The sequence below is a fragment of the Rosa rugosa genome, chromosome 2, assembly GCF_958449725.1.
Source record: "Rosa rugosa chromosome 2, drRosRugo1.1, whole genome shotgun sequence".
Classification (NCBI taxonomy): domain Eukaryota; kingdom Viridiplantae; phylum Streptophyta; class Magnoliopsida; order Rosales; family Rosaceae; genus Rosa; species Rosa rugosa.
The window spans coordinates 1,036,092-1,056,997 of NC_084821.1; the positions used below are offsets into that span (position 1 = coordinate 1,036,092).

At 37.0% G+C, this 20,906-nt stretch overlaps 2 protein-coding genes, 3 long non-coding RNA genes and 1 pseudogene across 16 annotated transcripts in view; 2 read left to right on the forward strand and 4 right to left on the reverse strand.

The window, feature by feature from the left end:
- Nucleotides 1-20,906, reverse strand: part of LOC133733383 (uncharacterized) — a 59,544-nt gene that overhangs the window by 20,057 nt on the left and 18,581 nt on the right. The window lies entirely within an intron of this gene.
- Nucleotides 370-3,929, reverse strand: LOC133731933 (uncharacterized). 10 transcript variants are annotated; one of them, XR_009856862.1, is made up of 8 exons: nt 3,700-3,929; nt 3,324-3,382; nt 2,978-3,099; nt 2,826-2,889; nt 2,599-2,752; nt 1,550-1,810; nt 699-1,240; nt 370-558 (listed from the first exon to the last, which is right to left on the reverse strand). It is a non-coding gene; the product is annotated as an uncharacterized LOC133731933 (long non-coding RNA). The 10 variants fall into 10 exon arrangements; XR_009856860.1 differs by having other exon boundaries at nt 3,324-3,379; nt 3,700-3,928; XR_009856861.1 differs by lacking the exon at nt 3,700-3,929 and adding an exon at nt 3,503-3,692 and having other exon boundaries at nt 3,324-3,379.
- Nucleotides 4,285-8,453, forward strand: LOC133731485 (receptor-like protein 2; annotated as a pseudogene).
- On the reverse strand, nt 9,905-11,275 carry LOC133732901 (uncharacterized). The gene is made up of 2 exons (XR_009857379.1): nt 10,939-11,275; nt 9,905-10,315 (listed from the first exon to the last, which is right to left on the reverse strand). It is a non-coding gene; the product is annotated as an uncharacterized LOC133732901 (long non-coding RNA).
- On the forward strand, nt 11,545-14,015 carry LOC133731486 (receptor-like protein 2). Its single transcript, XM_062158848.1, has one exon. It carries the CDS (start codon nt 11,564-11,566, stop codon nt 13,799-13,801), a length of 2,238 nt encoding a protein of 745 aa, XP_062014832.1. The 5' UTR covers nt 11,545-11,563; the 3' UTR covers nt 13,802-14,015.
- Nucleotides 13,839-19,600, reverse strand: LOC133731487 (2-alkenal reductase (NADP(+)-dependent)-like). 3 transcript variants are annotated; one of them, XR_009856685.1, is made up of 6 exons: nt 19,206-19,600; nt 18,877-19,007; nt 16,622-16,715; nt 15,853-16,019; nt 15,264-15,432; nt 13,839-14,136 (listed from the first exon to the last, which is right to left on the reverse strand). XR_009856685.1 is itself a non-coding variant. In XM_062158849.1 (5 exons), exons 2-5 carry the CDS (start codon nt 18,961-18,963, stop codon nt 15,361-15,363), a joined length of 420 nt encoding a protein of 139 aa, XP_062014833.1. In that variant the 5' UTR covers nt 18,964-19,007; nt 19,206-19,599; the 3' UTR covers nt 13,839-15,360. The 3 variants fall into 3 exon arrangements, 1 of the variants encoding a protein (XP_062014833.1); XR_009856684.1 differs by having other exon boundaries at nt 14,773-15,432; nt 19,206-19,599; XM_062158849.1 differs by having other exon boundaries at nt 13,839-15,432; nt 19,206-19,599.

Below are 20,906 nucleotides of genomic sequence, written 5' to 3' on the forward strand. Positions count from 1 at the left end.
GCCGTTTGGACTGGGTTATGGACTTGCTGATCCTTCTGGGAACTTATGCATGTGGTCAGTAGAACTAGGCTGATCATGGCACAGTTTTTTTATTTATTTTTATCATGGCACAGTTCGTTCTTATAATAATTATACCTTTTATTTATTTTTTATTTTTCAATTTTAAGGCTATGCACTCTGACCAGTAGATAGTTATATGAGCAAAGGAAGACAAGCTGCCATATGAAATTAAAACAAAATCAGAAAAAGAAAGGTCTCTGTCACAGTACTTGGATATATATTCCACTAGATATACGCCCTGCGTGATGCTGCAGGTTTGCACTTTTTCTTTTCTTCCTCAATTTCTTGTATGTATAACAATCAGAACCATAAACTAAGAAACGTTTATTGGTGAATGTCATAACTTTACATATTACAAAAGCTGGTATTTAAGTAGATTTGTATATTTACATATTGCAAAAATGGAATTTTGGGATAGAAGCTTTGCCATCAACAGTTACGTGTGTATAAATGCTGCAGAAGAATCTCCCATGACTACAGTATTTCCTCATCAACATTCTGAACACAGTTGTGATCAATACACCAATCAAAAGCCATCCCACACGTTTTATTAACAGAATCAAAACAGAAAGTATAATATCAGAATCCTCCCCTGCTTCTGCATTATAAACTGCAAGTTTCATGAGAATGTGTCTCACCTAAATCATCACGTCTCCTGCCGTTCAAGGTTCACTACATAATCTTTGATTAAGATTTTCACAGCTCAATTTTGCTTCCGGCTATGCTTCAGGTAGGTGTCTCTTTTCAATACCAATGAGCATATAAGCCAGGTCAACTCCTAGAATTAAAAAACAGCTTAATTGCTGAAGTTGTAACAAAGAATTTGAACAGCAGGTCAACACATCATTACGTCAATGCCTACATTGTAACAAAAAAAATTTCAGCCACCAAGACCAGAGACCAACTCCATAAGTCATAACTGATAAGAAAAGAAGAATACTCCTTTTGAAAAGTCCACAGCAGGATCAAAGATTGAGCCAATAATAAGTGGGTATTGTTTATCTTGTACGTCATCCCTAATTTTCATGTTATTCATCTCACTGGGCAACCGTATTTCCACTGCCGTCTCCTAATCCAGATGAAGGAGCCACACCTACAGAGGCCATGAGCACTATCAGGAACTGAGATAATTGTCTTCTAGATTCCCTCTCACCTCAATCAAAATAAATCAATAGCATCCCTACAGAAAACATATAAACATATTAGCATTAATGTTAAACGATACAAATTATGTTAAACCATTGATTACAGTGAACTCTTTAGATGCTTCACATTTCACAATTCAAATGTATGATCAAATTTATTGAATTTAGGTTTGGGATTGAAAAACCCTGGAGCAATTCCAGCGTTCCAGGGTTCTCTGAGTACGTCCTAGAAAACACACAAATAATATCGCACATAATTTCAATCTAATGAGCAAGGAACCATTACATCTGTACAAATTCTATCTCTAAGCATTTTCGATGAGCTGTGGTATAGTCTGGCTTACTTGGACATCCATCTCTGGAAAAGCTTATTTCTTTGATTATTCACTGATGTCCACATGTCGTCGTCCTGCTTATTCTCAGCTTCCTCGATTAAAATCCTCCGCTGCATTCTTTTCTGCCATCTTAATTAAGCAGAGGTCTTATATATTACAAGTTCAGCAGTAGGAAAAAAGCCAAATGTTATTTTCACAGCTAGGTTAAACCCAATAAATAAAGATTTAATGTTACATTAAAAGATAAACAGACTTCATGTTAACCCCAATCTGTGGAAAAAAAAAAGAAAAAAAAAAAGATGTCAATAAGACCACTGTGCAACACAGCAATATTGAAGCACATTAGAGAAGAATCGATCACATTTGACATTGTGAGTATTTTGAGAAATGAAAGAAGAACGCATCACATTTGACACTGTATTTCGGCTTAATGCAACACAGCAATATTGTATAGATCCTCATCAACTTAAATTTTTTGAGTTTAGATAAGTTGCTGACTAAAATCAATATTGTTTAAGCTTGCTGGTATTTTGATATTGCCGTGAATTTGGTAAGGACAATGGGTTCTATTTGTCAGATCCCATCTGCAGGAGCAAAATAAGTTGCTGACTAAATATTGTTTCAGCTTGCTGGTTTGTGCTGGTTTTGGGTGAAATATAAACATTAAAATCAAAGAAATAAGCACATTAGAGAAGATTTCATATAATGCAACACATCAATATTGAAACACATTATATTGAAGCACATTAGTGAAGAATCCATCACATTTGACATTGTGAGTATCTCGGTTAGTTAGTTTACAGAATGGTCAAGATTGTGACAAATGAAAGAATGGTCCATTTCGAGAAAGAGAACAATACTTGGTTTGCAGGAAGACAATTAAACTTAATAAACAGGATCTTAATCCTAACAAAAATGATCAAATAACAGACAATTGAGATAACCATATCATTTTTTTTTTGTCAGACAAATCATTTAATTGTGGGTGCTTTCATAATGAGCATGCCTATCATCAAAGATGTAAACTTTAGTGTGCAGATATGAGAGAGGAAGCATACTTGAATATGGTGTCAATGTGGGTCATCATTGTTCCCTCATCCTTCAGAAAAAGTTTAGCTCCGTATATCCATGTGAATATGGCTGAAGCTCCTCTACTTCAATCATACTTGTGCTTCCATTTTCGGTCTATTGGCCCCTCTCCCATAGTTGGTGCTACATTGTTCAGATTTCAACTCATTAGATTGAGATTTCTAAGTAACAAAATAAGAGAACAAATCAAAGTTACCAATAGAAAGCGGAGTTCCCCGTAAATTTTTCATGTCGTCGGCAGCTGAATTTCCATTTTCATCCTACAGTTTGATCAGAATGGAATCAAAAGTTCCACAATTTTAGGTTTATTGAAGAAATTCGATGATGTTATAAAGAAAAAGAAAATACCTGATCTTTGAGCTTCCTGTACTCCATTTTCACACTCACTTATCTTTTTCTCGTAAAATCTTGGGTCTTTCCAGATCTTGCCTTAAATTAAGATATTATTGTATAGGAAGTAAACCCAGAAACTGGGAAGACGAAGAACATTCGAGGAAAGTGAGATTAGATTCCAGAATAATAGATCAACCAAAAAATTCATCAAATTTCATAGATATAAAAGATTTCAGCTGAAAAAGAGGAGCATAGTTTATGCCAAATGCAGAAATTGAAGAAGCAGGAAGTGAATTACTTTACTGATAGAGAACGCAAACAATACTTCAAAAGTGTGCAGAGCAAGAATTCGAAGGATTACCTTTCTTGGTAAGCAGTGTCTCCAAATTGAGGTTTGGTTACCAATGTAGCCAAGTCCTACTTCAGTTAAATGAAATGGTTATCATCTGCACTATTTTGCAATTCTTTTTTTCTGAACCAATTTTGTTTTATTTAAACTACAGATTGACAGTAGCTACTACTTATATGTTGTTCACATACAAATACACCAGCCTAACAGCAGTTTTAGATAGCAACACAACACTGTCAAAGACATAAATCTAATGGGTTGGAGTGGGGGTGAATTATACAATTAATCCATATCGTGAATCGAACTTTCCCACATGTATAAAACTATCAAAATTATAACCATAAATCTAATGTTATATACAATGGTAGCAAGTCAAAGACGTACTCACCTTAATAGATTGAACAGCCCGAACATAATCTTTCGGGGGTTGACATCGATGGCTGGAGAAAGATTTGAGAGGTTTTGCTGTTGAATGATGCGGGAGAAACTCAAACGAAGAGAAGAGGAAGCGGTGGGTTCCAAGTCTTGGTGCAAACTAACCCTCGATTGTTTCTTCGCTCTCAGAGTTGCTGTGTCTATCTCGATCACCGTCTCTCTCTCTCTATCACTGTCTCTCGAAGCCTCCAGCGTCTTATCGTAAAACAATGGCAAAATCGTAGTTGAGGCAAGTAGTAAGGGCAAAACCGTCGCTCCATTTTCTGGCCAAGATGAACAGTGATGTACTATTCATGAACAGTATACAGTGCCGACCCAGCTTTATATATTGTATAATAATGACAAAATAGCTTCTTAGATAGATTCCATGACAAAATATATTCAATAATTTGTCTAGCTATATCAAAATGATACTTAGCTTTCTTAGTGCCGGTCAGACTGGGTTACTATTTTTCTAGTAACTTAGGTGATCATTAATTAATTTGGCAATGCTGATTGACCTCATTTTAGTTCAATATAAATACAAATGTGAGTGAAATCTGATCTAAACAACGAACAAACTTGCTAGTTCAGCTTTATCACCAAATGGCTAATGCATTCCTTTTCTTCTTACTCTTGATATTCTCTTCCAATATCACATTTGAAAACATTCATGCTTGCAACCAAAGCGAACGCAGCTCTCTGCTGTCCTTCTCTCTCACTTTGTCTTCTCCTCAGTTGAATTGGACTTCCGCTGATTGTTGCAATTGGGAGGGCATCACATGTAATCAGGGTGCTTGGATCACCCATTTGCAGTTACCTTCCAAAGGACTTAAACTCAAAGAAGGTACTTTTCTATCATCATCACTCGGAAATCTCACACATCTCACCCACTTGAATCTCTCCCACAATTCACTTTATGGTTCTCTAGATCAAACTGAATTCTTCTTGTCCATGAATGATCTCGAAATCCTAGATTTGAGCTATAACCTTCTCTTTGGAGTGTTACCATCTTCTCTACCATCCAGTCATATTCGGATGGTGGATCTTTCCAGCAATAGGTTACATGGTGTAGTTTCATCTTCTTTTTTCCAACAAGCTTGGAATTTGACTAGTTTCAATGTCAGTAACAACACCTTTTCCGGTCCTATCCCATCCTCCATTTGTCATCCTTCTTCTTCCTCGTTACGACACCTTGATTTTTCCTTCAATAAGTTCAATGGTAGTATATCTTCTGGATTGGGGAAGTGTTCCAAACTGCAGGTCTTCCGTGCTGGTTACAATTACCTGTCAGGATCACTTCCAGAAGATATCTTTAATTCTACCACACTTGAAGAGATTTCACTACTTCGGAATTCATTGTATGGAGCAGTGAGTGATAGAATTTCCAACCTCACCAACCTTACAACCCTTGACCTCTCCTATAACCAATTGAGTGGTGTGCTCCCTCTCCATCTTGGGAAGCTCTCCAAGTTGAAACACATTCTCCTTGATTTCAACCATCTGGAAGGTTCATTCCCCCTATCTCTGATGAATTGCACAAACCTTGTTGAACTACGTATGGGAGCCAACAACTTGGGAGGTGATATCTCCATGCTCAATTTTTCCAAACTTAACCAACTTAGTAAACTCGACTTGCGACAAAATAACTTCTTTGGTATCTTGCCGAGAAGCCTCTACTCGTGCAAGTTCTTGAAAGCAATTCGAGTGGCCTACAATAATCTAGAGGTTCAAATAGAGCCTGAAATTCTTTCATTGAAATCCCTGTCCTTCCTCTCACTTGGTATGAACAAACGCTTGACAAATATCAAAGAGGCAATGAGGATACTGATGGGTTGCAAACGCCTTGCAGTCCTATCATTACAATCCAGTTTTTTAGGTGAGGAAATGCCAAACAGTGTTGAAATGGCGGATTTTAATGGATTTCAAAATCTTCTACTTTTGGATTTGAATTCATGTAACCTTAGTGGTATAATTCCTTCATGGCTATCGAAGCTGAAAAAGTTACTGATCTTGGATCTGAATAACAACAGAATCACTGGCTCAATTCCAAGTTGGCTGGGGACTCTTCCAAGGCTGCAAACTTTAATGATGGAATTCAACCAACTTTCTGGAGAATTTCCAAAGGAATTGTGCACACTACCTATGTTAGTATCTGGACAAACTGCAGCTCAAGTAGGTCGTATTTATCTTGAACTGCCTATTTACTACAGTCCTAGTGCTCATGCAAAACTTTTACAGTACAATTATTTATTTTATATCCCATTTATACACCTAGGTCACAATTGCCTTAGTGGGAATATACCTATAGAGATTGGCCAAATGCAGCTTCTCCACCAACTAGATCTTAGTGCTAACAACTTCTCCGGCAACATTCCAGACCAGATTTCTAACCTGAAGTATATTGAGGTACTGGATCTCTCCATGAACAATTTGTCTGGAAAAATCCCGGCGTCATTCACAGGTCTTAATTTCTTATCAACATTCAATGTCTCGTACAATAATCTTGGAGGACCAATACCATCAAGCACTCAACTCCAAAGTTTCAATGCTTCTGCATTTGAGGGGAATCAACTTTGTGGTGCCCCACTTCCAAATAAGTGTCAGACAACAGAGGGTGCTGATGCACCTGATATGATATGAGCACCCAAGATGCAGACATCGAGGAGCATCAAATTCCATGGTTTTATGTTTCTTTTGCACTTGGGTTCATTATAGGATTTTGGGGAGTCTGTGGTCCCTTGGTGCTTATGAGAAAGTGGAGGTATGCATATTACCATTTCCTAGACAATGTAGAAGACAGGGTCCATGTGATGATAGCAAAGTGTATGGCAAGGATGAGGAGAAAGTTTGTTTAGATGTTAGATGGTAGACACAGTACTCTACTACTCTTATTGTAATAATCATAATAAAACATTCCCACAAATTTTCATTGACAAGCGTGAAATTTTCACATATATTTACATAGAATTCATACAGTGTAGATCAGTGCCTGTAGTTGGCACACAGAGGAAATAACAATACATTATTTCTTTTTGTGGCAACTAACAAGAAATTCATATGCACATACATTTGCTTCTGTAGGCCACCTGTGTGGAGAGAACTTGAGAGCAACAAGCATAAAATTCTTGCAACAGATAGAAACACATGCACACTTTATTCTTCTTCCAATGCCAACTCCATTTAGTTCTTTCTACCTGCAACACCATTAAGGAAACTACATTAGTCCACCAAAGATTAGCATAATTCATTCAAGCCTAATCACACAAAGGAAGATGATAGGAGCCAAAAAAAAAAAAAGCACTTTTAACTTTTAAATGGGAACATATTCTCCAGTGTAAATTTGGGTTAAATAATTTTCTTCAAACAGAAAACACTCGGCTAAGAAGCTGGGTGTTCATGCAAGAGCCTTCTACTCACAGCAAATAGCAACACGATATAGAAGGTTTAGAGCTGAAAAATTGCAAATTTGGTATTGGTTTCACTTCAAAGGCATTCCTATCTACATATGAATATGAACCCTTGAAGAATTTGCTGATTATGCATGCTGCCAAAGTTTATTAACTCAGAATTGTCTGCTCAGTGTTTATTAAAGGATCAATGACAAAAATAATAATTTCAAAAAAGTATTGGCTTCATTTTTTTTTTTTTTAATAAGAATATCTGCTCCACTATATCTTGCTTAAAAAGGACAAAGGACGTTGCAATTTCATTCTTTACTAAATGAACATTAATTCAGGGAAACAATGACCAATAGTAACCAAGAGCATAATGACACACCAGATATGATTTCACTAATCACCTAAACTTCCTAGACAGGGCACGAGATGGAGCCGATAACTTTCTTACCTTTTGGAGGGTAAAAATGGGGCTGATAACTATCCTCCTAACCCTGAACCCACCATATGAGCATTGGCCTTAAGATTTAGATCATAGATGGGAGTGATAGTGTGATACCAAGTGAAATAGGATGTGACTATTTGAGCAACCATTGCAATACATAGGTCAAGTGCCTTTCTATGGCCTTCATAAAAAATTGCACACAGACATACATGATGCAATTACGAAACTTGAGATTCCAAACCTTCAGAAATGCAGGATTGGAGCAACACACCTTTAAACTTCTCACAGACATTGTCTTTATAAAAGCAAGCAAGTTTTTGATTGGAAAGGAAAATGGAAAAACTTCTTTTCATCATAACCTCAGAAATATGGAAAGGAAAGACATAACATAGGTTCAACAAGATGATTTTAGCAAATAATTCATCAGAATTCTCCTATTAAAAATTTAAAATGACTACAAGAATCTCTTGGTCCTGCAATTGTTGCTCTAAATAACCTAAAAAAAAATTCGAAAACATTATCTTCCTTTTCCTTTGTTTGATACTTTGATTTGGTTATCAACACAAATGGCATAAACATTTTCCACATTCAAGTTCAATCACTCAGAAACCAGAATTTTTCAAACTTTCAAAGTTCTTGACTAACAGAATATGGACATAATTAAAATCCAAGCTCATTCTTAATGTACAAATAACAAATTTTCTACAAAAAGAAACTCAGTCTTTAACTTGAAGGAGAAGTAAATGTTGCCTGTGATTTCTTTGCTTATTTTGCCCAACTCTTCAAAGTAAATTAGAAATCTCAGAAACACAAAATCCAGTCTTTCCCATATAATTCACACTAAAACAGCAAAGTCATTATTTTTCTTTCGAAGTAAAAATCCAAATTTACCTCACATTGACTCAACACTAGCTCCTCCTCGGCAAGCCTTGCTCTTACATACAGGAATATCCTCGAACTGTTTAGCAGGCAATTTCTCGGACAGAGCCCCAACGTAAAACTCAACTGAATCAGACCCTTGTTCCATATGCATCCCCGTCACGGAAACCCAAATAAATAGCTTCTTGGCTTGAATCCCCGACACATCGGAAACAGAGCCGAAACTCAGCTTCCCTTTGATGTTCTTGCTGTAGTACACCAACTGATCAAAGTGAACATAACACGGGTTTTCGAGATAGATCTCGAAGGTTCCATCGTCGGAGAGAGTGTAGGATCTTACGTTGTCGGGTAACAGACCCCTTGGGAGGCCGTACTTGGGGAGGAGGTCATGGACGTCTGTGATTGATTGGAGCGAGGTGGATGGACGGTTGGGGTTGGGTTTGAGGTCTCTGAGGGATTGAGATAATTGGGTTTCTGAGAAGAGGGTTAGGAGTAGAAGGAAGAGAGAGATTTGGGTGATGGATGAGGCCATTGATGATGAGCTATAGGAGTAGGTGGGAATTGACTTTGGGGAAGAACAGGGGAACAGAAGCGAAGTAATTTAGATGAGTAGGGAAGGGTAAAGATGGGAAGAAAATTGTTTCATTGTTGGTGGGAAGTTCTTGTTTGGGGGGAAATTTCCAATAGAGAGCATATATGATGTAATAAAAGATTTTTTTTTTCAGTCAATTATATTTCACTAAAATCAAAATTTGGTTCTTTCTTGATCATCCAATATCCAAATGATATATAGAAAGAGACTTTGAAAGTTTGAAGTCTAGCTAAATAAGACCCCATCCAAATTCAAATTGAATTTAAGTCTAGCTAAACTCTCGTTACTTTATTTTTATTTTTAAGTGGTTTGCTACCGATTTAGCTGATTTCTTTGATATTTATAATTTATTAGATTAGTTCAGATAATAAGATGATATTAAATAAAATATCTCAAATATGTACAATCCCTTAAATAAAAAAATAAATCTCAAGTAAAAGAATGCAAAAGAAATATATTCTTAGAGTATGGCTGTCTTTTACATGTTTACAATATGTACATATCATTTTTTGTGAGGGTCACATTGACATTGTCGATCTTGCTTCCACATGGTCACAAAACTTGGCTATAGATTCCTTGACAAAATATGGGCCAAATATCTTCCATAATTCGTCTATATGAAAATGAAACCGGTATGTCTTAAAGCCGTTTGGACTGGGTTATGGACTTGCTGATCCTTCTGGGAACTTATGCATGTGGTCAGTAGAACTAGGCTGATCAAGGCACAGTTCGTTCTTATAATAATTATACCTTCTTCTTCTTTTTTCAATTTTAAGGCTATGTACTCTGACCAGTATATCTATATGAGCAAAGGAAGAAAAGCTGCCATATGAAATTAAAACAAAATCAGAAAAAGAAAGGTCTCTGTCACAATACTTAGATATAGATTCCACTGGATATACGCCCTGCGCGATTGCAATTTTTTTTTCTTCCTCAATTTCTTGTATGTATAACAATCAGAACCATAATCTAAGAAACGGTTATTGGTGAACGTCAGAACTTTACATATTACAAAAGCTGGTATTTAAGTAGATTTGTATATTTACATATTGCAAAAATGGAATTTTGGGATAGAAGCTTCGCCATCAACAGTTACGTGTGTATTTCCTCATCAACATTCTGAACACAGTTGTGATCAATACACCAATCAAAAGCCATCCCACACGTTTTATTAACAGAATCAAAACAGAAAGTATAATATCAGAATCCTCCCCTGCTTCTGCATTATAAACTGCAAGTTTCATGAGAATTTGTCTTACCTAAATCATCACGTCTCCTGTGCAACACAGCAATATTGAAGCACATTAGAGAAGAATCGATCACATTTGACATTGTGAGTATTTTGAGAAATGAAAGAAGAACACATCACATTTGACACTGTATTTTGGCTTAATGCAACGCAGCAATATTGTATAGATCCTCGTCAACTTAAATTTTTTGAGTTTAGATAAGTTGCTGACTAAGATCAATATTGTTTTTGCTGGTATTTTGATATTGCCGTGAATTTGGTAAGGACAATGGGTTCCATTTGTCAGATCCCATCTGCAGGAGCAAAATAAGTTGCTGACTAAATATTGGTTAAGCTTGCTGGTTTGTGCTGGCTTTGGGTGAAATATAAACATTAAAATCTTGGGTCTTTTCAGATCTTGCTTTAAATTAAGATATTATTGTATAGGAAGTAAACCCAGAAACTGGGAAGACGAAGAACATTCGAGGAAAGTGAGATTAGATTCCAGAATAATAGATCAACCAAAATATTTATCAAATTTCATAAATAAAAAAGATTTCAGCTAAAAACGAGGAGCATAGTTTATGCCAAATGCAGAAATTGAAGAAGCAGGAAGTGAATTACTTTATTGATACTTCAAAAGTGTGCAGAGCAAGAATTCGAAGGATTACCTTTCTTGGTAAGCAGTGTCTCCAAATTGAGGTTTGGTTACCAATGTAGCCAAGTCCTCTTCTCTTCTCAAACTAAGAGAAGAGGAAGCGGTGGGTTCCAAGTCTTGGTGCAACGGAACATCTTCCAAAACAAACCCAACCCTCGATTGTTTCTATCTCGATCACCGTCTCTCTCTCTCTCTCTCTCTCTCTCTCTCTATCACTGTCTCTCGAAGCCTCCAGCGTCTTATCGTAAAACAATGGCAAAATCGTAGTTGAGGCAAGTAGTGAGGGCAAAACCGTCGCTCCATTTCTGACCAAGATGAGCAGTGACATACTATTTATTCATAAACAATATACCGTGCCAACCCAGCTATAATATATTGTATAATAATAATTGACAAAGTATCTTCTTAGAGATAGATTCCATAACAAAATATATTCAATAATTTGTCTAGCTATATCAAAATGATACTTATCTTTCTTAGTGCCGGTCAGACTGGGTTACTATTTTTCTAGTAACTGAAGTGATCATCAATTAATTTGGCAATGCTGATCGACCTCATTTTAGTTCAATATAATTACAAACGTGAGTGAAATCTGATCTAAACAACAAACAAACTTGCTAGTGCAGATTTATCACCAAATGGCAAATGTAATCCTTTTCTTCTTACTCTTGATATTCTCTTCCAATATCATATTTGAAAACATTCATGCTTGCAACCAAAGCGAACGCAACTCTCTGCTGTTCTTAGCTCTCACTTTGTCTTCTCCTCAGTTGAATTGGACTTCCGCTGATTGTTGCAATTGGGAAGGCATTACTTGTAATCGAGATGGTTGGGTCACCCATTTGCAGTTACCCTCCAAAGGGCTCAAACTAAAAGGAGGTATTTTCCCCTCATCATCACTTGCAAATCTCACACATCTCACTCACTTGAATCTCTCCCACAATTCACTCTCTGGTTCTCTAGATCAAACTGAATTCTTCTTGTCCTTGAATGATCTCGAAATCCTAGATTTGAGCTATAACCTTCTTTTTGGAGTGCTACCATCTTCTCTACCATCCAGTCATATTCAGATGGTGGATCTTTCCAGCAATCGTTTACATGGTGCGGTTTCATCTTCTTTTTTCCAACAAGCTTGGAATTTGACTAGTTTCAATGTCAGTAACAACACCTTTTCAGGTCCTATCCCATCCTCTATTTGTCGTCCTTCTTCCTCCTCGTTACGACACCTTGATTTTTCCTTCAATAATTTCAATGGTAGTATATCTTCTGGACTAGGGAAGTGTTCCAAACTGCAGGTCTTCCGTGCTGGTAACAATTACCTGTCAGGATCGCTTCCAGAAGATATGTTTAATTCTACCACACTTGAAGAGATTTCACTACCTCAAAATTCATTGTATGGAGTAGTAAGTGATAAAATTTCCAACCTCACCAACCTTACAAACCTTGACCTCTCCTATAACCAATTGAGTGGTGTGCTCCCTCTCCATCTTGGGAAGCTCTCCAAGTTGAAATATATACTCCTTGATTTCAACTATCTGGAAGGTTCATTGCCCCTATCTCTGATGAATTGCACAAACCTCGTTGAACTACGTATGGGAAGCAACAACTTGGGAGGTGATATCTCCATGCTTAATTTTTCCAAACTTAGCCAACTTAGTAAACTTGGCTTGCGGAAAAATAACTTCTCTGGTATCTTGCTGAGAAGCATCTACTCGTGCAAGTTCTTGAAAGCAATTCAAGTGAATCACAATAATCTAGAGGTTCAAATACAGCCTGAAATTCTTTCATTGAAATCCCTGTCCTTCCTCGCACTTGGTTCGAACAAAGGTTTGACCAATGTGACAGAGGCAATGAACATACTGATGGGTTGCAAACGTCTCGTATTCCTTTCCTTGGGATCTAGTTTTTTAGGTGAGGAAATGCCGAACGGTGTTGAAATGGTGGATTTTAATGGATTTCAAAATCTTCGACATTTAGATTTGAGTTTATGTAATCTTAGTGGTATAATTCCCTCATGGCTATCGAAGCTGAAAATGTTACAGGTCTTGGATCTGAGTGGCAACAGAATCACAGGCTCAATTCCAAGTTGGCTGGGGACTCTTCCAAGGCTGCAAACTCTACTACTGGGCTTCAACCAACTTTCTGGAGAATTTCCAAAGGAATTGTGCACACTACCTATGTTAGTATCTGGACAAGCTGCAGCTCAAGTAGGTCGTTTTTATCTTGAACTGCCTGTCTACTACCAACCTAGTGCTGATGCACCAACTTATATATTTTTTGACCCAGTTATATACCTTAGTCACAATTGCCTTAGTGGGAATATACCTATTGAGATTGGCCAATTGCAGCTTCTCCAAGCGCTGGATCTTAGTGCTAACAACTTCTCCGGCAACATTCCAGACCAGATATCTAACCTAAAGTATATGGAGAGACTGGATCTCTCCATGAACCATTTGTCTGGAGAAATCCCGGCATCATTCACAGGTCTTAATTTCTTATCAAGTTTCAATGTCTCGTACAATAATCTCGGAGGACCAATACCATCAAGCACTCAACTCCAGAGTTTCAATGCTTCTGCATTTGAGGGGAATCCGAAACTTTGTGGTGCCTCACTTCCAAATAAGTGTCAGACAACAAAGGGTGTTGATGCACCTGATATGAGCACCCAAGATGCAGACACCAAGGAGCATCAAATTCCATGGTTTTATGTTTCTGTTGCACTTGGGTTCATTACAGGATTTTGGGGTGTCTGTGGTCCCTTGGTGCTTATGAGAAAGTGGAGGTACGCATATTACCATTTTGTAGACAATGTACAAGATAGGTTCCATGTGATGATAGCAAAGTGTATGGCAAGCATGAAGAGAAAGTTTGTTTAGAAGTTAGATAGTAGTATCTCTACTACTCTTATTGTAATAATCATAATAAAACATTCCCACAAATTTTTATTGACAAGCATGAAATTCTCACATATATTTACTTATAATTCATTCGGTGTAGATCAGTGCCTGTAGTTGGCACACACAGGAAATAACAATACATTATTTCTTTTTGTGGCAACTAACAAGAAATTCATATGCACATGTATTTGCTTCTATAGGCCACTTGTGTGGAGAGAACTTGAGAGCAACAAGCATAAAATTTTTGCAACAGATAGAAACATATGAACACTTTATTCTTCTTCCAATGCCAACTCCATTTTAGTTATTTCTACCTGCAACACCATTAAGGAAACTACATTAGTCCACCAAAGATTAGCATAAACAAAGGAAGATGATAGGAGCCAAAAAAAAAAAAGCACTTTTAACTTTTAAATGGGAACACATTCTCCTGTGTAAATTAGGGTTAAAGAATTTTCTTCAAACAGAAAACACTCGGCTAAGAAGCTGGGTGTTCATGCAAGAGCCTTCTACTCATAGCAAATAGCAACACGATATAGAAGGTTTAGAACTTAAAAATTGCGAATTTGGTCTTGGTTTCACTGCAAAGGCATTCCTATCTACATATGAATATGAACCCTTGAAGAATTTGCTGATTATCCATGCTGCGAAAGTTTATTAACTCAGAATTGTCTGCTCAGTGTTTATTAAAGGATCAATGACAAAAATAACAACTTCAAAATACTATTGGCTTCATTTTTTTTTTAATAAGAATATCTGCTCCACTATATATTTCTTGCTTAAAAAGGACAAAGGACGTTGCAATTTCATTCTTTACTAAATGAACAATTAATTCAGGGAAACAGTGACCAACAGTACAAAGAGCATAATGACACACCAGATATGATTTCACGTACTAATCACGTAAACTTCCTAGACAAGGCACGAGATGGGGCTGATAACTTTCTTACCTTTTGGAGGGTAAAAATGGGGCTGATGACTATCCTCCTAACCCTGAACCCACCATATGAGCATTGGCCTTAAGAATTAGATCATAGATGGGAGTGATAGGTGATACCAAGTGAAATAGGATTCGACTATTTGAGCAACCATTGCAATACATAGGTCAAGTGCCTTTCTATAGCCTTCATAAAAAATTGCACACAGACATACATGATGCAAGTACCAAACTTGAGATTCCAAACCTTCAGAAATGCAGGGTTGGAGTAAAACACTACAAACTTCTCACAGACATTGTCTTTATCCAAAGCAAGCAAGTTTTTGATTGGAAAGGAAAATGGAAAAACTTATTTTCATCATAACCTCAGAAATATGGAAAGGAAAGACACAACAGAGGTTCAACAAGATGATTTTAGCAAATAATTCATCAGAATTTTCCTAGGCATTTCTTAAGTAGAAAATGCAATTATAAGAAAAGAAGAGTGCAATTGGAGAGGACTACAAGTTGTCGTCTGCATCCGCTATTCGATTACTCTGTTGTGAAAGTATTGAAGAGTGGAACCTTCACTTATTTCCCATAAACCAAACTTGTGCATGCTTTAGTCCACCTCTTTTGTGATCCATTTACGGACTTTCTGGTCAAAGCCAAACTTGTTCTTCAGCAAATCAACCTTAACACGCAAAATGACATATTATATTAAAAAGGCAACAGGAAACAAAACAAGTCAATTCAAATAGTACAATCCCCATAATGAATTGATCAATGTCACTGGATGCAGTTTTATGTGAATTAAACAGAGTGTGCATGCTAAAATTCCAAATGGCATGAGAATTCTGCAGCATAACCGCAGGAACTACTTCAGTCAGTGCAGCATGTTAATAAAACAAAACACACCTTCAAAAAACAAGTCAATATACTTTATCATGAGGATAATGTATACTGGTGATGACTAATATTTTTGCTTGAGCACAACTAATTCAGAACTTAGCAAATGGTAACACATATTTTCTAATAATCATACATATGAGTAGCATCCCCAGAATTCTGACCAAGACAATAATGATATTGATCACTAAGTAGTAATTGCTACCTTGTCTTTGCTTCCAGCACTTCCAACAACATAGCACCTGGCTAACTTGGCAAATTGGCCAACTAGCTGACCTACCGCTCCTGATGCCGCTGAAACGAAGACCGTCTCTCCTTTCTTAGGAGAGAAGATCTCATAAAAACCAGCATATGCAGTCATACCAGGCATACCTACATTAAGCAAACACATGTCATGAGCCCTGAGCGCATTAAGCAGGAGTGTTGTAGGACATACATTGTGCATTACAGGACTGAAAATGAAAGATCAAAAGTGGTTGAATTAATTACGATGGATTACTCCAACTCATTTAAGTAGAGAACAATGCTAAAAGGCAGTTAAGTTACTGCATTACCAGTGTCATCGAGATTATTTGATGCTGAATAAATTTCTTACTGCAAGACCACACTACTAAATTTGAAAAGCAATTGGAGTTTGGAACATCAGTTTTGGAAAGAATGTGACAATTAACAAACGCCGCAATCATAGAAATCAAAATGTAAAATATCTTTGTTCAAACAAATAAGGGTTTGACACTAATCTCACCATTCAGCATAAATAAGAAGAAGCCAATACAATCAGTGACATAAAAAGATAATGCAAACTTTTTGTTTCAAGCAGAGGCAATTTTGCAGAAGAAGAATTAAAAAGTGGTAGTAGCAGCAATAGCAACTGAAATAATAGGGGCAGCAGGGAGAGGGGAGGGCATATCGGTGCCACCAAGTCGGTGGTGGGAATCTAAAACAAATACTGAATGGAAGTGATGAGACTATACTCTTCCCAGCCAGTCTTTCCCCAAACCAAGTCGCCTTGCTTAACTTTGCATCCCCAGATTCCAAAACTTTAGCCACGCCGAAACCGCTGATAGGCTGCACATATATAATACTATATGAAAAATGATTTCAAATACATTGTAAACAATATCGTAATTGATCTAAATCTCATAACAAAGCAAGGTTCTTTTTACTCATTTCATACACACAATAGGTGCTCAAATCATATATATAATAGTAGCAACAATTGCGAAGATATTTGTGAAGATACTAATTATGATATCTAATTACCAACATATTTATGAAAATACTAATTATAATATCTAAAGTAACTTCTATATGTGGATGACTTGTGAAACTCTTGTTAAAACATAATTTACTAGATACAGCAAATCCGCATATCTGCCATCTGCACTCAAACCTGAAGAGCGCATGCACATACAAGCAGAAGATTGACAGTTGAAAATGAAAATTTTACTATGGCCCATCAAAATTCTTTTAATGCAAGCTGCGTCAAACATGACAATATACTCCATAACCCAAAAGCAATTTAAACAAATGATGTAAACCCTTTTCATTACAAAGTATTACACCATATAGTTGTCCGCCATCTTTTAAGGCAAATAATAATGTTCAATGTTTACTACAATAGTGTAAAGAGAAGAAAACAATATTCATCAGATGAAATTTCAGATCATATAGCATTGAAAACTACAGTACAAAGGAACTTATTTATGGAAAGTTAAATGTAAAAAGGCAAATAGTAGAAGATAAGCTGATCATACAAAAAAAAGTTACTATTAACCATAAGTGAAACAAGCAAAACAGAATGCATTCAAATGCCAATCTTTTGACTTTCCAAGAAGACCTACTTGATGCATTAGATAATTGGGTACTAATGATGTCAAAGGACACTACCACATGGATGATCACATGTTTATTAGTTTTGGACTCTCAGGATGTACCTGTACAAAATATAGGCCAGAGTGCCAAATCTAGAAGGTCTAGAGGCTTGACCAATCAGTCATTCAATTAGGAATCAAAGATTGATGTTCAGATAACCAAGAAACCATTGAAGCTAATACTATAGTTCTGTCTTTTCGTAATATACGAGGGTAGGTGATGGCCTTCGTTCTAGGAACGGGACTCCAAAATTCTAGGCTTCTGAGTGATTCACATGTCTAAGTTGTGAAGTGTTTTTCATAGATGGGATTGGTTCCTAGTCTGTCATCTCAAAATTCTTTATTATCTGATATTTCTAGCATCCCTGACTATTAGCGCAAGACATATATAAAGACTTCCCTTATCTAATAGTTAATCAGTGATAGGCATTGCTTATTTATAAAGCCTTTCCCCAATCAATATTTTATTAGGAAGGCAATGCATGTTAGGTTAATAATCAAACTAAGAGTTTTGGCTACTGCCTACTGCAATGAATCAAAGCTCATGCAATTGCAGCTTAAGTTTCCCTCAAAATAAAAAGGAGTTGCCTCCCAAAAGTAACCAAACACAGAAAGATGTAAAATGAATTTTTTTGATTCAAAACTCTATCTGTTTACTGAAACAGTAAAGCCTTTTAAGAAATGAGTACGTGCAAAATTAATAGGATGAAATTTTGGGTTTGCTTCTTAAATTATTAGGCCTTTAAATTGCCCCATATGTGTGTTTCACTTTTCTCCTATCACTGGTGTAGTTGTGCACAGAAACACCATAAAAGTCCAACATCAGAAGCTTCAAATGATAGAAGTTGAGGTAACTATTGGAGAAAGGAGCAAGGGAAATGAAGTAGCAACGCTAATTTGAACAATATGGGATTAGGGGGAGTAAGAAAAGCCAAACCAAATGTGTTTGATGAAATACAGAAGTGCATTGCAGGAAGCAATGGAAAGAGTTAAGAACTCACAACTTGATTTCCAGTACAACATAATATGACATCAAAACCAGAGTTAAAAAGTATTTAGCTAAAAGACAAGTTGACCTTAACCCCTATATAACATGCATGCCGTCTGAACAAATGAGTTTCTAATTTGCATTTGAACATTATTTCCTATGAGGTCAATGAAATTATTTGATAAGAAGGGCATTTAACACAATAGCTTAACATTCTCTCTACATATATAATTCAGATTGGAGCAAGCTTAGAATTTGAGAAATTTGCATATATGCTAGCACAGCAGCGCAACAATTCCAATTACAAGAATAAAAAATATTTCTCAGATTAAATGAATCCCAGTAAAAAAAAACGAAGGCCACTGACCTCAAGAACACACGCCGAGAGGTGTAATTGTAAAGTGGGTGAGGTGCATGTGGATCCCGCTGCTTTGAGCTCCCAACAAGGCAGCATAAGGTTTGATCTCTCAGTCCTTGCTTCTCCATTCTTTTTATGACCTGATCTCAGAATCAGTTGCTGAGGTCAATGGCTTCCCAAGGATAAGATATTGAAATTTGTTAACGTACGTACTCTAGATATCTGCTATTTGCAATCAAAATACTTGATGCAATTCAATTTTCGATGGAATCAGAAAAATTGATACAAGAAATAGCGGAGACATTGACTCAACAATTGTAGGTTAAAGAGAAGGGAACCTCGTGAGGGTGAGAATGAGGAATTAAGTGGTCTTGTAAACGTGAACCCAAGCGCCCTCTGCCGCTGGTCAACTGCGGGTTGGAGCTCTGTTCTTTTTTTTTTTTTTTTGGTAAGCAAGGGGTCAAAAAGACCCAGAAAAACGAAACAGACTAAAGAAACAAGCTATCTTGGCCTATTATCAGGCCTAACAGAGATTCGTCGTTGCCAAGTAACTCCATCAAGATCATCAAGATAAGCAAGTGAGGCATGGATAGGAGGGCTATCAAACTCGATTATCCCATAAGCATGATTGATGCTCTGCTTAGCAAGGCAGCAACCATGTTACATTCTCTGTAAATATGCCTTATGGAGAAGCATTGAAAATTTCTGATCAGATTTTTGCAGCAGCAAATAAGAGAGCCCATGGGGTGAAGAGTAACATCAGTCTCAGAGATTAACTTTACCAGAATTGCAGAATCAGTTTCAACTTCAATATGCGTAGTGTGGCATTTAAGAGCTTGTTGAAGACCATAATAAAGACTCCAAGGTTCAGCATCTAGGACATCGCCTATGCCCAAGTTAATCTGAAAACCCTTAATCCATAAACCATTAGAACATCTAAGAACCCCTCCTGCACCAATTTTTCCAGAAAGCCCATTTCTACTACCATTAATATTTAGCTTGTAGATTCCATGAGGAGGTTTCATCCAATTCAGAAGGTTAAGACAATAAGATTTGTTCAAGTCAGTTTGCAATTGAGCAGTATTCCATTAAGAGATAGCAGCAATTATGATCGTACCAAGATAATTGGGTTTTTGAAAGTGAGCCGCAAATATATGCTTGTTCCTCCATTTCCATATGAACCAGCATATGAAAACAAAGGTAGAGCACCACAGATTCCCAGCATTACATTTGGATTTGCAAAGAAGATTAGCCTGCAACCAACCTTCCTAACTCATGGAAAAAGTAAATCTAACCGACTGAGGGAAAGTGAAAGAATTCCACACATTAACAGCAGCAGGGCAATCTTTAAACAGATGAGAAAGGGACTCACTATTGCTGCGGCATATAGGACAAATATCATCATGGGTGAGATTCCTTTTAACTCTGTGAGCATTGGTGAGAAGTTTACCATGACAGAGAACCCATAGAAATGTCTTGAGTTTTGGGGGAATTTGCATTTTCCAAATAAATTTCCAAGGAGAGTTAGGCCCAGTTTGGGATTGATTTTGGGGTGCTTTTGAACCTGCTTATGCTTTTGGGCTAATGCTATGGTGTTTGGTAAAGTGTGTAGAAGCGGCTTTTGGTCCGAATTGATTCTCCTCAAAGCTGAAATTGAGAAGCAGCCTACTACCAGCTTTGGAAAACTGCTTCATGGAAACACGGAGTGAACATGATTCATTTAATGAAATTTTACTCTTTTTTCCAATTATGTCCTCATCTTTTAACCTTGACCCAGATAGGGTTTTATTATTCTCAGCTTCTCTCTTCCAGTCTTCCCAGCCTCCTTTATCGTCAAAACTCAAGACACCTTCTTCCTATCGATCGATCTCTCCTGTGTCTTCAAAACCCGATTCCGTCGCTCCTCCGCCACACGCCCCAAACCCAAAGCATTCCCGGTCCTTCTTCAACCTCCTTTCGTACTTGGTAAGCTCCTCATCAGAACCACTCTCCACATCTTCCTTCTTTTTCCTCCTCCGAGCATATATTATCCCATTCGT

Bases quoted from the DNA above. Each gene is read 5' to 3' on its own strand.
- LOC133731486 (XM_062158848.1), top strand. From the start codon at position 11,564: ATGGCAAATGTAATCCTTTTCTTCTTACTCTTGATATTCTCTTCCAAT.
- LOC133731487 (XM_062158849.1), bottom strand. From the start codon at position 18,963: ATGCTGCCTTGTTGGGAGCTCAAAGCAGCGGGATCCACATGCACCTCA. The intron at 16,716-18,876 runs GTCAGTGGCCTT...ATATATGTGCAG, and splicing joins TCTCGGCGTGTGTTCTTGAG to CCTATCAGCGGTTTCGGCGT. The intron at 15,433-15,852 runs GTAGCAATTACT...TTGCGTGTTAAG, and splicing joins GTGCTGGAAGCAAAGACAAG to GTTGATTTGCTGAAGAACAA.